Raw genomic sequence first — 17,316 nt, 5'->3', positions numbered from 1 at the left:
ATTAACAATTTTAAGTTGAATTTAAATGTGACCAATTATTTTGGCATGGGAAAGAATGCGGCAGCGTCATTTGATTTCATTTTTGATTTTCTGCACGTTGATTTTTTGAGAGTTGCTCGACCTGCAGGTGTGAGGCCACAAAGGTAACGTTGTTTTTCCACCATCTTGTTTTTAGAATATGTGAGTGTTGTACCCATTCATTTTGTACAAGTAGGTTTTTCTAGAACCCATTGTTCTGTTATTTCAGACTCATTTTTAAAAAAGAAAAATAGAAGCTACTAAAGGAAGGAGATGACCTGTAAAAGCGACTAACCCCGTTTTCTTTTGGAGTTTAACTTTGTTTTTCTTTCAGCATCGAACTCACTTCTAGTGGCTATGCTTTCACAGGTTTTGGTTATACTTGATAACTTAACTTGGGTAAATATATGAAAGTTTTTTGTAACTTTGTTTTGAATACAGAATTGTATGATAATGTAAACTTTTTCTGTAAGGGTTGGATATAATGCACACCTCATACAAATGGGCAACTTGGAGAAACCAATGAGCCAAACAGGAATGTTTTTAGATGAAGCCGTAGAAAACCTACACATGCACAGAAAAACATGCAAACACCAAATAGATATTTTAAATAATAAAATTATTTTCTTACAAACTAAACCCAAACTAAATACTTTGAGAAATATGAAGCTTTTCTCCATATTGAGACCACATCAGCATGTAATGCAGACATTAACAGACACAAAGGTTTAAAGTGAGTCGTGCAATCCCTTTTTATTTTCACTAGTGCAGACAGTATAATAGATAGTAGACATTTGCTTCAAACTTATTCAAAAATAGAAAGTTAGTCTGATTCTTATAAATGGAGAACTAATGGATGTGAAGTGTTTTGGGGCTTTAAGGCAATTTTAAAAGTGCAATCTGCACCATCTGAACCTTAAATCTGTAAACTGAACCTCTGAAGTCACTGAGTTACAAATATTAGGGCTATTAAAAATAAATTACAGGAATAGTCAAATCACGAGAAACCTCATATTATAAATTCAAAATGACATGAGAATAGTAAATTCAAGAATTGTTGTTTGAGAACAAAGTTGAAATAACACGAGAATAAAGTCATAATAACTACTGTAGCAAAGTCACAATGTTACGAGGACAGAGTTACAAAAATAGTCGTATTGCAAAACTAAAGAAGCTAGAAATTAAGTTGTACAAAAATAATTAGAACAGTCGTAATGACTTATTCTTGCACGTGTTCACGTGCAAGAATAAGTCAATTCTCATTCTGACTTTATTCTCGTAAAATTTATTCTCATAATTGTGACTTTGTTTTTCTTGCAGCAGGCCTATTGCTCCGTCGTCCTGATTGGACCCAGTTTTTACTGTTGAGTGTTTTTATTCGTCGGGTTTTTAATGAACGTAGCGTTTCTCTCCAGAGTCACTCTCCTCCCCGTCGTCTGATTCAGTTCACTCAGATCCACTCCGGAGTCCAAACTGGTTTCTCGACTGTCCATGGTCTGCCGTCGTCTCTGCTGCTCCGACCCGGCGTACCGGATCTCCGCGGCCGGTTTCCCCTCCAGCGAGACGAACCAGGCCCGCGGCGGCTGGGGCGACACGACTTTAGACAAACCCGTGACGGCGTGGACTGAATGTCTGTTTCCAGCAAGTTTGTTCAGCGTTCCCGGTACCGACGCCGATTCCGGAAGGCCGAAGGTCGTCCTGGATGCTGGTTCTGATCCGTCAGCGGTCCGGAGCTGTTCCTCGGTTTGGAGAGTCTGGGTGAAGCTTTCTTTCCTCTGCGGCTCAGCGGCGGTGGCTCCGTTTGTGGCTTGCGGCAGCGTGGCGGACCGGCTCCAGTCGGATTGGGCCGGATGTTCCTCCAGGTGGAAAAACGCCGGAGCGGGAAGGATCGCCACGGGTTGGTTGTAGAAGAACAGACCGTCCGGAGTTCGGGTTTGTTCCGAAGCCGCACCAATGAAGTCCAACTCTTTACCATCCAACGAAACCACCACAGCGCTGGGGTTGGCGATCACATCACTGCTCTTTGCTGGAACACAGAACCCATTGCGCTGGTTCTGGTTCTGTCCAGATGTTTCAGATTCATCATCGTCTGTGGAGGTGGTTTGGTCTTTTCTCACCACTGCTGCCGTCTGCCTCAGTTTAATCTCATTGAAATTCCTCCTGAAAACAAAACACACAAAAACTAATAATTATTACAGTCTGAAAGTCTTAGTTCGTCCTCCATGTCTTTGTGTTCTCCTTTCTAACTGAAATTACAATTTATTATGATAAACAGGCAGGTAAAAAACCCAAAGATTATACTGGAGTAGCACTACTTCAACGTATTTTTATTCAAGTAAAAGTAAAAAGTAGCCATGGAAGAAATTACTTGAGTAAAAAAGTTATTTGGTAAAAAGTCTACTTAAGTACTGAGCAGCTTCCTTGAAGCTTCAAAACATCGCAAGATGATAAAAAAAAAGAACCTATGATAATTTGATAATCAAATTATCATTTAATATCTAAGAATTATATCATCAGATGGACCAAATTATGAAGTTTAGTGAAAATTTTGGTATTTTTAGGACCAAAATGACAATTCAGACGGGTAACAAAATCAGGCAAGAGAAAATGTTTCTAAATCAGTTTCTTTCAATAAATAATCTAAAACTGTGGTGATGTTCTCAGCAACAGCATTAAACTAAAATAAAAGTTTTTACCTGCAGTAGCATAAAAGTCCAAACAGAAGACAGACGATGACGACAAGCGTTCCTCCAACCAGAACCACCAGGAAAAATGAATTTTGCAAGATAAAGTCAACAAGAGTCTGAAGTCCAAAGAAACCTACAGGTAATATAAAATTAATAAAATAAATCAAATACTATTCAGAATACTTTTTATTACAAATTTTCAGCTAGTTTTATCCCGGTTCATATCAAAAGCTTCAAATCAAAATAATTTCTCATCTCTGCTGAAGGTTGTTTTCTCGACCCTCTTCTGTTCATCTCAAACGTCCATCTTCTTAAAATTGAAGTATTTAACATCATTTCTATAAAGATAAAATATTTCCTCTAAGGCAATCTACCTTTTGACTCTTAAAGGTTAGCTCACCATAAATTAATGATACAATTTATTGCTGCATTTAAAATGATCCAATATTTTGCTTTTGCACCAGTTTTCTTTTTTCTTTTTATGGAGAACAGGTCCTGATGAGGGACCAGACTAAGCGCAGCCTGAAAACCCCTTATGGTGAGAAATATTTTCAGCCAATATACTCCATATTACTCCAGATTTTAGGCTAAAGCTAGCGTTTGTTTTGGCTCCATTTACCCAGAATGCCCTGTGTTCTAGTCCACTTTCTGCTTTTGGAGCAGCCTCCAGTTCGCTTGCCGTTCACATATACCTTCAAATCGCTAAAGAGTTCAAGTCAGTCGATCCGACACTTAGGTGGATTAGAGTTGGACTAAAGCGGACCAAACAGGGCTGGTGTGAATGCACCCTAAGTTTATAGTTTTTTATTTTGTCTTGCTGTGTTCTTTTGATAGGACTCAAACACATCTGAAGTGAAAACCTGCCTCTGCTGGAGGTCAAAGGTGCTGCGATCCAGTATCCCAGGTGAGGAGCAGTGAAGGTCCACATCAGTTTCCCATCTACCAGCGTCATCTTTCCCAGTCCTCTCCTCATCCATCCACCTGCGGCGAAATAAATCACCATGAAACCAGTTAGCATGCAGCTGGTCCGGTAAATGGATGGATGGGTGACGTATCAGAACTGACCGGTAGTTCTGCTGAAGAACCAGGCCGGAACAACGTCGGACTCCTGGAGCCCTCGGCTCTCGGGAACGTTGAGGCTGATCTGGATCGGGCCGCTGATGTTCAGCTCCACGTCTCCGGAGAAAAGCCGCACGCTGACGGCCGCCACCGGACTCAGCTCCACGCTCACGAATCCTGAGAACATCACAACCGAAGTCAGGACGCCGGATTCCTACGACAACGTCAGTCAGAACGTAATTCATTTATTTAGCAGAATTAAGGAGTTTGGTTTATTACGGTCACTGTAGATGGAAAAATAGAGCACATTTCCACCAAAAACTCAAACATTTTGAGATTAATCTATAAATTCTGAGCTCCAAAGTGAAAAATGTGAGAAAAAATTTTAGATTAATTTCACATTTTCTAGAAAATGGCTCATACAGTTATATATTTCACTTTTGGAGATTTTCTGAGTTTACAAAAAGCAAATATTTGACTGTTGGAGCTCAGAAATTTCTAAGTTATTTCTAAAAACAAATTAAGCTGAAAGTTTCTGCATTTTTTTTTTTAAGTGTAGATTTACTCATTTAGTTTTTTTATATCTACAATTAAGAACTGCACAGTGGCGTAGCACTGTTGCCTTGCAGCAAGAAGGTCCTGGGTTCGATTCCCGGCCCAGGGTCTTTCTGCCCTGCGACAGACTGGCGACCTGTCCAGTGACCCCGCCTCTCGCCCGAAACATTCGTTGGAGATGGGCACCAGCACCTCCCGACCCCACTGGGGATAAGGGTGTTAGAAAATGGACGGATGGATGGATATCTATAATTACCCTAGAATTGTACTTTTTGTATTTTTTCTTACTAATTTCCAGCGGTTGGCACCCCTAGCTAAAAAGTTAGCTAAAATGGTAATAATAAACATTAGCTCTGCTAATGCTAAAAGGATATATCAACATAGTATTTGTGTAAAGCTAACGCTAAAGCACAAATTTCAACCAAGTTGATAACCAACATACGGAAAACATTTCTAAAAATAAAATAATTTGGTTATTCATCTGCTTTAAATGGAACTAGGCTTGTTGTGAAATCACAGACAAATACCAGTAAAGTGGGTTGAGCCAATCAACTCTGAGCTGTACCATTATAACCAATGGAAAAATTCAACTGCAGTAGCCACCATTCAACCCAAAGGGGGCAGCACTGAGACAATTTGAGGTCAAATATTGCGGAATTATACGAATACGAAATATGTCAGACGTGACATATTTGTGTATATATTTGCATGTTTTATGCAGATAAATTATTTAGCAATTTATCTTTTTATGCAAATAAAACAGTTGACGTAGTTTAGGTACTTTAAAGTGTTAAAGTCCCTTTCTGAAATGAAGGTGGCTACCTGCTCAGTATGGCGTAGGGATGAAGTCGTTACCTGACTTGCTGCTCACGATGCCCAGCGTGTTCAGCGAGTCGCCCTGGTCTGAGGTCAACCGAGGAACCGTCAAGTACGATCTGATGGCGGTCAGATTCCCGCCTTGCGTCAGGTTCAGGAGCCGCTGAGGAAATCTCACTGTGGCCTGAGAAACTGCCGCTTAAACAGGAAACGTTTATACATTTCTGTCCAGTTTTCATGTTTTTACTTCACTGAGAAACAAAAGAAATATTTCCACCACCTGCAGTTCTGCTGGTGATCAGAACCGAGTCGTCAAACAGCCAGATGTTCCCTCGAGTCAGAGCCAGCAGGGACAGAGTCACTGATGAAAAGACTGCAGGAATGATAAAACACAGGCAAAACTCAAAAACTGGAGCCTCCAGGGGGCGCTGTGGGCCCTCTGAAAGTCAGAGGGAGGATGAGGAAAAAAATACTTTTTAAAAATAATTTTCTTAAATAAAATATAGTAAAATTTTATTTTAATGTTATTTTTGGTGATTGTTTTCTGATTGGCCAGTCAAATTCATCAATTCATCAAGTTAGCCTAGTGAGCAAAAAACGGAAAAGTTTGACAAGAAAAAGACCAAAAGAACAATTCAGCATGCAGAAAACCATAAGAACAGTTGGGGACAGAAAATTAACATTTGATGTGATTAATATAAAATAGTACATGTTATCTTAAAATCAGGAGGCAATTGTGAAAAATTATATAATAAAGTCAAAATATCTGATATTTTCCACCACAGAACTCATGGCCAACTAAAAGGAGATGGTATGAGGCCATGTTTTATTTAACAGTGAATAAAAAACATTGTAAAAGTTTATGTTTCTTTACATATTTTGTAGCTTTGACTGAGTTTTCCATACTAGTGACGTAATCGTTAATATTTCATGTTTTAATGTTTCTCCACTAGATGGCGCTGTTTTGTTCCCTGACTGGATGACGAGTTTATGTAACGTTCATCACAGCTGAGAGTTTAAAATCTACTGAGTTGTTGCATAATAAGGAACAAGTTTAGGACTTGGACTAGACCAGGGATTTCCAAACTTTTCATCACTTGGGCCAAAATCGTCGCCTCAAAAGGAAATGCATATTTCCACAGTATTTTAATTAAAAACGAATTCAAATTTTGTTTTGTTGGAGAGGAAAATGTGTAAATTGTTGTAAATCTAAAACTTACAAAAGGCTTTGCAGGTTTTCCTAATTTAAATAAAGGTCTTTATTAAAAAACCAGAAAAAATTTGGTCACTTCTGAGCAATAAATACAACTTTTAGATAACTATTTAAAAATGCTTTTATTTAGAAATTTTAATAAATTATTGAAAAGCAAAGTTTGTTTTTGAGTAAAAGGCACAGGAGAAAGTTACTTGGAGAGAAATACTTTGACTTTTGTCTTTCAGATATTTTGTTTTTAAAAACAAAACAAAATTACGTTTTGTTTGACTCGATGTCAGTTTTACACACTAGAAATTAAGTTGTTTTTAACTGTTAAATTTAAAAAAATAAATGTAAATATCTTCCCAAAATTGGAATAAAAATTCTACAGTGTTAATTAAAAATAACTTATTTTAATTTCTGATCATTTTGCCGTAATTAAAAATGGTCTTCACTTGAATCATTAAAATATTCTCCAAACTTATTTATTTTGTCCAAAATTCTCAAGTTGAAAGTTTTCAGGGACCAAATCTTTTTTTCCTCACCACAATTAAGAAAAAAAAAAAATATATATTTTTTTTAACGTGAATTATTTTAATTTTACCTGCACAACAATAAATAAAACATTTATTACTCTTTTTTTGGTTTACTTTTTATTTTTCACATATATAAAGTGTTTTTTAGTTTATTCAAAGCAATGAAAATATACATTTTCTAAAACAAATTTATCCACATTTGGCCAAATATAATGACTGGGCGTGTCCAAGTTTGTTTTAGAGTTAAAACCCTAGAAGTTTGTCACACAACTTTTGAGATAAAAAATATCTAAAGAATTATTTTTGTTGTAACATTTTACGTTTAAGAAGATTGAAACTTGTGTTGGAAAATCTCATCCTAAAAAGTTACACAAATTTATGGCACTCAGAACTAATCCAGGGGCCACAAATGGCCCCCGGACCGCACATTGAACACCAATGCTTTTGGTGGCAAATTTTTTATTATTCTTAAATTGCAGTTGGGCTTCAAAAAATCACTCTGATGGCCGCAAATGGCCCCCGGACCGCACCTTGAACAACCCTGGACTTGATTTTTGACTCACTGGGTTTCCTGCTGGTTTCCCACTGCAGCAGAGCGGAGATAAAGCCCTGCTTGCTGGTTGCCACGGCGACAGGAACCCCAGCGTGGAACGGCACGTGGAGCCGGGCGTCTCCGCCGTCTCCGCTGAAAGCCGAGCTGCGTAGGGTGTGGTTGACGAAAAGCTCCACCGCTGCCTTGCTCAGCGGCCGCCCAGTCAGCATGTCGCTCACCTGAACCCTCAGGATGAAGCTGCTGCCTGTCAGAGGAGCACAAGACAAAACAAAGCGTCACATTTCCAGATAACCTCCATCAAACTTTCACCCAGGTGAAGTCGACGCCTTGGAATCAGATGAAACTGGAGCCAAACGTTTGTGCTGCTTTTACTCTGAAGATATTAGCAAAAGTTTGAAGGTCAGCCAACCCCCACACATTTATGAAATCAAACAAATGTGGTGTATGTTTATTAAGATATTTAAAATGGTAGCCACACGACTCCCCCTAGTGGTCTGGAGGACTTCTGTGTTGATCAAGTTTGCAGCTTTTATACTAGCAGTTTAAAAACAAAACAAAAAAACAGTATATTGCTGCATTTTTTCCCTTGCTCTCATTTGGTATTTTATTTACGATTGCAGCAATTTTCATTAGCATTTTCTGCCTGTAGGTTTTTGCTTCTATTGTCTGTGGTTGGAACCTTTACTGTTTAGTTTTTCTGCTGCATTTCCCTTTGTGTGTGTTTTAGATTTTTGCATCATTCATGTTTGCAGCGTGTAACGACCAAAAACAACGTTTTAGCTGATTTTTAGAAGTGATTAGAGCCTGATGGTGTATAAAACCCGTTTTTGTTATAAAAGTTGAACCTGTAATTGCTCCCCGTCTCTCAGCAAGACATTTCTGTCTCCTTCTGGTCTGCAAGCAGTTCCTCCTTTATCTGCTAAAAGGGGAATTGAAGTTCAAAGAGACGTTTCTTTGAGCAACCTGCAAATTTCACAGCAATTTGCAACAAAGAAGCCATTTTTCTTCCTTAATGAAGCGCTAAAGCTCGACTACAGCAGCAATCTGAGGCGCCGTCGCATCACAAACATCAGAGTTTCTCCTAATCCTGCTGCTGGAAGATTTGCCAAAAGGTTTACAGCTACAATTACGACGCTTCATATCAGCTTTCAGGCCTAACACGACCCAATCGTTACCCCCAACAGTTAGCGGTAGCTTGTAGCCGCGTCTGTTTTCAGTTTCAGTGAGAAACAAGCGAGTGCATTTGGCAGAGATGCTAACACCACTGCAGATGGACGGATGGCGGTTCTGGGAGAGGAAATGTCTCTTTTTCCTGCTTCAGTGCCAACAGAAGGGGCAGGTCACTAAATCTGAGACAGACTTTTTTTTTTTGGTGCCAGATTACTATAATCCCTCCATTTGGCAAATTGAGCCACGAGATGAAACGACTGTAAAAGAAGATGAAATATTATGTTTGACTAAGATGTGGCTGAAAGTGGGTTGATATCTGTCATTTTCATCAGAGATGATTGAAAAATCATGATGCACATGCAGGAGGGAACAGAAACGTGTCGACCAATCGATCCGACTCGACCACCAGCAGAACAGACAGATGGTCCGGCGGGGAATTATCTCTAATGACCCGCGTCGGCCCGGCTTGTGTTTCTGGAACGAGGCCATTGTTTCAGCTGATGGATGAGAAAACGACGGCTCCCTTCACAGGATTTTTATTTTATTACTGCATAGTGTTTCAGAACATCAAACCTATTTATATCAAACACAATACAAGTAAACATAAACTTCAGTTTTTAAATGAAGGTGTTTATTATTAAGGAATTAAAGTCCACATCAACAGAAGAATTGTTTTTATGGTCAATAATCACCATAGACAGTGGAGAGGGGAAAATGGAAAGTGTATAAATTGTAATTTTAATAATAGAAATGTACACCCAAAATTTTATAGAACCTATCAGCTGTATGCAGGCAATAACTGGTCAAAGCATTTCTAATGCAAACTAATAAGGAAGAAGATTAGGAACTTTTTTTCCTCAGAATTACGACTTAAAGTCAGACTTGTGAGTTCAAAGTCAGAATTTAACATAATTCAATTTCAAAGATCTTATCCTCTTCTGTACAAATCAAATGTTCAGAGCACTTTTTGTGCAGTCCAAGATTTCAGTTTCAAAATCTGTTCAAGACTTTTTGTGAGAAAACATCTGTACAAATAAAGTGCATGTAGTCAAAGTTTAGTTAAGAGTTAAATTAAATGTTAAACCTGAAAACAACCCTTTAGCTGATGGAGTTTCGCTGTCGTAACAGCAGCACAAACACATATAAACTAAACCAAATACTTCATCAGGTTTAAATTTAAATGAATCCTTCAATATTTTATAAGAATTATTAGAAAAATTAAGCAGCAGCTCAAAAACCAAACCAGCCCACCGGGAAATGTCCCGATACTAAAGGCCAGTCAGGACATTCCCAGTGGGCTGAGCTGCTACTTATTTTGACTAATTATCCTTTTAAAATAACTCAATAGCCAAAGGTTCATTTAAATTGAAACCTGATCAAGTACAGCCTGGAGAGGTGGGTGAATCACTTTCCCACACAGGTTTGGATTTATTTCTCTTTTTAATAAAAACTTTCGTTTAAAAACTGCATTTTGTAATTATTTATCTTTGACTCAAATATAAATAGGTTTGATGCTCTGAAAAACTGAAGTGAGACAAACATGAAAAAAACAGAAAGTCAGGAAGGAGGCAAACACTTTGACAGCGCTGCTTGTCTCAGCTCATTAAACAGGAGAATCGCCCTATACTGTGTATTTTTATGTTTCGGTCAATAATCTCTCAGAAACACGAACTGGGCTGTCCTCTCTTCCCCGGAGCTTTGACTTGGCAGCGCCAAGCGAAGCGGCAGCCGGGCCGGAGGAGTGCGGCGCTGTTTGTGCCGGAGGTAACAGCACGCTCGGCTACATGTCCAAGTGATCCAGCTCCAGAGCGGATCATGTGATGATGCAGGGCGATGCACTCCTACATCAGCATGAATTAGTCATGATAAGCAAACAGGGTCACAAATCCCTCTTTCAGCTCCTCCACTGCTGTACAGAAAAATCCTGGTAAAAGTTCAGGACGGGCTTTCGGGCTTGCTTTCACTCCGTTTTCTGTAAATGATAAACCAGAAACCGAACAAGATGATAAATCTGCCTGGTGAACATTTGGTCTGCAGGAATTTAAAGCGTTCAGTTTTTAGCATCTTTTCTCTAAATGCTGAAGAACTCGAATCGTACCGTAAATTATCAGCACAACAGCTTGACAGAGCAAACAAACAGATGGAGAAACCATTCCTCATGAGGATCTATGGCAAGCAGTTGTAGCATATAGTTAAACTAAACTTCAGACTTTGTTTTTTCAAAGCTCAAGAATTCATTTCTACAAACATTCCTTTGGATCTTGCAATTGGGAATTTCGGATATATTTTCCAAACTGTAAACTTTCAACAAAAAAAAGGAACAAATGAGTTTTAAGGTTTTTTTCCAGAGTGCCTAAAGTAGATGAGGCCTCAACAGACCGGTTTATATCTGCCTGTTATTCAAGCATAACATGAAATATGATAGTTTCTGTCAGGCTGAATGAAATGTTTCCCCAACTACTGATAAAGGTTCATGTTCAGGGCCAACCTCTTTTGATTCCATTTACCTTATATTACAGTTAATATCCTCAGAAATGTAAAAAATTTCTGAACAATTTAGGCAATTTAAGATGCATACACAAAGCAGGTGAATGTTTCTCTATCGGCTCAGTATCGGCCGATGCTAAACATCAGATATCGGTATCGGTCTGAACGGTCGTGTCGCATTTTATGCTACTTTTACATCGTTGACATGAGACGTGTATCATAATCCTTCACCAGAAGTCTTTGGATGAGTTCAATCAGAATATTAGCGGCTGAAAACGTCTACTATAATTCTCTTTGGAGTTGTAAACCGTTCACACAGAAGTCTGATTGTGTCAGATTAAGTTTAGTAGCACAAACAAAACAAAAAAAATCAGATTTCAGCAGAAAATCAAAATTGAACCTGCTGTTTTAACGTTGCTGTAAACTTGCCTTTAATTCAGACCTGGTTGATTTGGGTTTTTATTGACATCCAGCACGACTGTAGACATTAACATCTGGATTGTTGGTTGTCAGTAAAATGTTCTGAAATCCTGAAATATTTGAAGCGGGGTTAGTTCTTCAGATGTTTAAAGACGTCTGAAATCAAACTCATGATTAAAGACTGTGTAGCTGTATTTCTGAATTCCCAACAGTGCTGTTCAGTTTGCTTCAGTCCAACTCCAGTCTGTTTGGTCCGGTTCGTTTGTGGAGCTGTGAATGCGTAATTGGACCGAAAAATCAAACTCTGGTCTGTTTCGGTTTGGTTGAAGTGAAGTCTGGTGCAGTTCGAATGCATATGTGAACGCTATGCGGGCCGAAAGCAGGACATGGACTACAGAGCAGGAAATTTTGGGTAAATGCAACCAAAACAAACACTAGCATTAGCCTAGCGTTAGCGGTTGAAATGGCTTGTGGTTTTCAGCCAAAGAGAAACCCTCCAACCGCTAAAATGTGATCCTACTCCACTTTAGTTTCCATTTCATGAAGAAGGAAGTAGCGCTCAGTGTCTTCAGTGGTTCTTGGTGCAGTGCCCCCACAGGCCAGGAGGGGAACAGGTTGGTTTGACTCAGAGCAAAGAGGAAGAGAACCCCAGCAGCTGGAGGTGGAGCAGATGATGCCTTAATTTGGAAAGTTTGATCCCAAATTAAACAGTCTACCGGAATATTAGATGAGAAAACGCTCTAAATTCGCCTGAAAAGAATTCAGTTCTAGACATCCACAATGTTTTGCTCAAATAGGAAGGATAGATCTGTCGGTCCAGAATACTTGGACAGGAAACACGTCCTCATATTTGAGATATCAGAAATGTTGATTTCGATCAAAAGAACCGGTTGAGTTTGAAGAGTTTATATAAAAATTACAGCCTATTTTATGATAAAACTGCTTGCCATAGCGGCTCTTTTCCATCACTTCTTACTCAGGAACAGATTAGTAGATTTGTGAGTAAATCCTCAAACAAAGGAGGATATTTTAGTCTTAATCCGATACAAATATGTAGTTTTAATGCAGATGACCCAAAATTAACTGAAATTATTAAAACATCAAAACTTATTTGATCTAAACTGGAAATAATTGAGCTGTAAAATGTGCAACATGTTTAAATTTGTAAGCAGTTCTTGCACCAAACCTGGCAGGCCTTGCTGCTGCTGTTGTTTTCTGAAGTCCTGCTTTGTGAAGTTTGTCTCATCAGCATGCAGAAGTCGTCCCTCCGTCCCCGTCAACTCTCCGTTTGTCCCTGCCGTCCCACTCACAGCCAGCGCACAGAGAACCCACTGCCACAGTCCACTCATGACCAAACACACGGCTCCGGGTTTCATCCACTGGCTGGGAAATATCCACTGCTTTACCCACTATAACCCCAACCACACTGAGCTGCAAGCTCCGCCCACTCAACCCTTCACCCCGCCCACATCCACATGTTTAAATTATTTTTTATTGTGTTGAATTCTTAATACGACAAATAAATACAAGAAACAATAAATGTTGTACAAATACCAGAGAACTAGAACTACATAATGCTTAATACTAATGATATAAAATATAAAAAAATAATCAAAATATGATCTATTTATACAGATTACATTAGAATTGGGCAACAGGTAGGAAATTAAAGAATGATTAAATAAAAATTATGCATGTCTCTTACATAAAAATATTGCTTTCATATAGCTGATAATATTAATACCAGTAATTATTTTATATGCTGTTTATATTAATATACATGTTAATATGCTATATTTATATAAAATATATTGGTATATAATATACATATATAATCACAGTGTACTGTTTTAATATAAATATAAATACTTTTATTTCAAACAGACAGAAGTAATAATGATTCTCACACTTGAGACTAAATTAAACAAGATAATGCTAAGCTGTATTTTATTCCATCCAGAAACATGTTGCATGGAAATATTTATATAAAGTTGTTATTTAACAAAACGTTTATTTATACATGGCTGTAGAACCATTTAGTTTTGGCCACTAGAGGGGGCAATGCGACAACCAGTTGAGGAAAAGCAAATCAACCTTTCATCAGACTGAACTGTGGTACCAGAACCGACCTGAGGGTCCGACCCGGAGGACTGCGACTCATTAAACCTGCAGCTTGGATCTGGGACAAACTTTAAATAAAGTCATTTCTACAGACTTTTCTGGGTTTGTTCTCCATTAAATATTAACATAGAGCCGCAGGCCGTTAATTTTTCTCTTTATACTTCTATATTTTAATAAGTATTAATTCAAGTCCACTTTCAATGCGCTCCACACCTGTGTGCAGGTGCAGAGCAGCCAAAGGCAACCAGCCCCACTGGGACCTTTACCCAGATAAATGCTGAACTCTGAATTCAGCTTCACACCAAGTTAATGTTTTCCTCCAAACTCTGCTAGATTTCCACATTTTTGGGTGGATTCTTTATTCTTCCCAGGCTCATATTGTCTACAGATATCTAAAATAAACCCTGCAAAGCCTGAGCCACCGTCTGCTCTGAATACTGTCTACATCAAGATGGTGAAACAATTTTATTTTCAGGGTGATGGTGGGAAGACGGTCTGTTTTCCTCCACCTCTCAGCAGCAGCAGTGGAGTAAATTAGACTGTTTAAAGGTATTATTGACTGAATAACTCAGTGAATGACCTCTTAATGACTTGTAATTTAAAAATCATTAATCTTAATCCTTTTATTGCCTCCATTTTGAGTAGCAGTTGGTATTGATTGCATCGTGCATCGCTTGTTAATTCCCATTCTGGTTAATAAAGTGACTAAAATAAACACAACTTGGTGCAATCCTGTTCCTTGGGTAGAAGATGTGAGTCCTGTTTTATATATTTACATTTATTATCTTTACAATGAACGAGGTATAGTACTACACAGCTTCTTTTCATTTTTATTTTAAACCTAGGTTTAATAATGCCATTGCCACAAAACAAGCTGTTATGTTGAAGAACTTTCAACATAATAAACAGATTTTTACTCTTTGAATGTGTTTGTTTTGGATTTAAATTTATTATTTTTTGCCTCTGTAGCTGTTGGGTAAACGTGGATCGATGTAACACCGGTAAAATAACCGCTAACAGTTAGCAGTCCGCTGCTAAGCTAGTGGGTTAGCTAGCATGCTAGCGCTGAAATGCTAACACAATAGAACGGTTATTTCGCCCTGAAACCGTAGTCTACATAAAACTGGTTACTGCAGTAACATGTTGGATGATATTACATTGATATAAGTCGCATTTGTGTGATCGGTGGACGTTAATAAGCTGACATTAACCAAAAGTAAAACGAAAACTCTCTACTGTTTGTGCTCTTCTTCATATATCTGTGAGCACAGGAAGCAGGAGATTAAAATGAACCAAACTGCCTCATGGGAAGCACCGCCACCCTGTGGTGAAACTTGGTACAACAGCTTAATTCGATATACAGTATTTCACCCCCTTTTAATTATGTTAAATGATCAATTAAACATAAATTTATCAATTTATTGCATGTTAGATTCATGATTGTGTGTAATCAGAAATCTCACAGAAATCTCTTTAACTCAAATTCTCAGCTACTTGCTCTTTTCACTCATTCTCCTTAAACCTCATTATTTAACTTATTTGCGCCGTATTGGACGTGGTTGTGGCTGAGCGTAGGTTCTGATGCCAGCGCAGGAGTGAATCCTTCCTCGGCAGGCTCCTTCATCATCACGGCTCCTGTGTGACATGGGGGCCTCAGAGAGGCAGCGAGATGACACATTTGTCCTCCCAGCTCTATTCCCCTCAGACGAAGAATAAATCGCAGTCTAAACACACAGGAGGAGGATGGATGACAGCCCGAGTCTCCAGGATCAATTTGCCACAAATTAGATACAGTGATGCTTCATTTCTCCACATAAATAGCTGCATCCGAGGGGAGTATTTTGGAAATCTGCCGGCTTTTTACTCCGGAAATCTGTGCCGCCGCCTCTGTGCTCCATCCCCAACTTATTTTCCTTTTATTAATCCTTGTTTTGAGGCGCACGGCGCTGCAGAGCTGCACCGCTCCTCTTAATAAAACAAATAAATGGTTTCGTTCCATTTATTTTCCAGACAAATCTGTTAGTTTGGGAATAATTCCCCATTCATAATCATTTGTGTGAATTAATGTGAAATTAACTGCCTGAGAAATGAGAGCTGGCTCTGGCTGAAAGCTGCTGGGAAAAAAATCAGCATAAAGATTATTAAGATTTATGATTGATTTTATCAGTGAGATTTTATTGAAAGGTGCATTTGGGGTTAGATGAACAGAACCACAAGTGTTAAATTTGTTAAATTAATCATTTATTTCCTGCTGAGTTATTCATGTTTGAAACAAGGGGGGAAATGTATGAAGAAAATGCAGATGGAGAAATGAGAGCTGGCTAAATTCTGGCATTCAGATAATTAAGATTTATGAAAAAGCAGTTTAGCATTAAACCCAGGTTTTTAAAAAGTTAACCCTCTTTTTATAATATAGAGATCTGGTTATCTGGACATAATTAAACTTATCTGGTCTTTACTAGTATGTAAAATTATTTAAATCTAACTCCAATGGCGGGGGTAGCCATGCTAAGGCTAATCTGCTAATGTAGTATTTTTGCTAACTTTGAAAACGTTTACTAAACTTGGCTTACCTTTAAAGTGTTCACAAACAGTATTGTTGCTTTAGAAACAACAAGCTGAAACCGAATGAAGAATCAAGATTTGTGGAACGTTCAACATTAGGGGGCGCCGTTGAGCTACAGTCAACAACTAACCGCTGTAGTTTGAATTATTTAGCCTTTCAAAAGAGTAAAATATGCTATTCATTCATTCATAAATACCTCGATTTCAAACTAGATATAAATATTTAGTTGGTTAGCTAAATATTTACTTCTAGCTGAATATAGCTAGAAAGTAAATATTCTCTTCTCTTAGTTACCTAAATGTTTACCTAATAAGCTAACAAAATAATTAGCACAAAACTATAATTTGCTTTAAGCTAGTTATCTGATTAACTACATATTTAGCTTTAAAAATATTTCAATAGCAAGCTAAATATTGAGCTTCAAATTAAATATTTAGTTAACAAACTAAATAGTAAGCTAACTAAATATATTGGATATATTTAGCTTTAAGTTAAATATTTCATTTCTTAAAAAAATAATTAAATATTCAGCTAACTAAATATTTAATTTGCAACCTATTTAGCTCCAGACTAAGTATTTAATTGGCAAACTAAACATTTAGTTAGTTGGTCCAAACTGGGTCAACAGAACTCGGCAGCAGATGTACAACAGAATGGATGAAAATGAAGAATCAGTGTTACAACTGCCTAGTCAAAGTCCAGACTTGAATGTTATTGAAAAGCAGTGGTTTAAAGCAAGCTGAGCAGAGAAAGGGGTGTACTTAGTTTTTCCTTTCTAATGGTCAGGATAAGTAATTGTCCATGTAACAACCTGATTGTTTTCCTGTAATCGCCTGCAGGTCGCATTGAAAACGGCGGCAGGCGGCTGATGATGACTTGGGTCTAAAACTGGATCTCTGCAGCTGGGAATCGTTTCTAAATAACCCAGCTGGACCGGCGGCGACAGGCGGCCTGGAGAGACACCACTTCCTGTTAACGAGGGCGACGCGGACGGCGGTACGAGTTCAGAACCCTCAATGAGTTCCTGCATGGAGAGGAGACGTTACAGGATGCTACATCAGGTAAAACGCCATTACAGCGCAACTCACTCCTCTTAATGCGGCCTCTGAAAGCTTTTTGGGGCTTCATTTCAG

At 38.3% G+C, this 17,316-nt stretch overlaps 1 protein-coding gene across 2 annotated transcripts; it reads right to left on the bottom strand.

Moving 5' to 3' along the window:
• Positions 1-745: 745 nt before the first annotated feature.
• On the bottom strand, positions 746-12,909 carry LOC116723610 (protein FAM171B-like). Of its 2 annotated transcripts, none has more exons than XM_032568641.1 (8): positions 12,683-12,909; positions 7,430-7,663; positions 5,416-5,508; positions 5,175-5,333; positions 3,771-3,941; positions 3,570-3,686; positions 2,715-2,838; positions 746-2,178 (listed from the first exon to the last, which is right to left on the bottom strand). In XM_032568641.1, the coding sequence occupies exons 1-8, from the start codon at positions 12,870-12,872 to the stop codon at positions 1,377-1,379; spliced, it is 1,890 nt and encodes a 629-aa protein (XP_032424532.1). In that variant the 5' UTR covers positions 12,873-12,909; the 3' UTR covers positions 746-1,376. The 2 variants fall into 2 exon arrangements, with proteins under 2 accessions (XP_032424532.1, XP_032424533.1); XM_032568642.1 differs by having other exon boundaries at positions 5,175-5,327.
• Between the last annotated feature and the right edge of the window lie 4,407 nt (positions 12,910-17,316).

Source organism: Xiphophorus hellerii, chromosome 7 (genome assembly GCF_003331165.1).
Source record: "Xiphophorus hellerii strain 12219 chromosome 7, Xiphophorus_hellerii-4.1, whole genome shotgun sequence".
Classification (NCBI taxonomy): domain Eukaryota; kingdom Metazoa; phylum Chordata; class Actinopteri; order Cyprinodontiformes; family Poeciliidae; genus Xiphophorus; species Xiphophorus hellerii.
The sequence above is the reverse complement of the archived record's forward strand: the minus strand, read 5'-3'. Positions and strand labels throughout refer to the sequence as shown.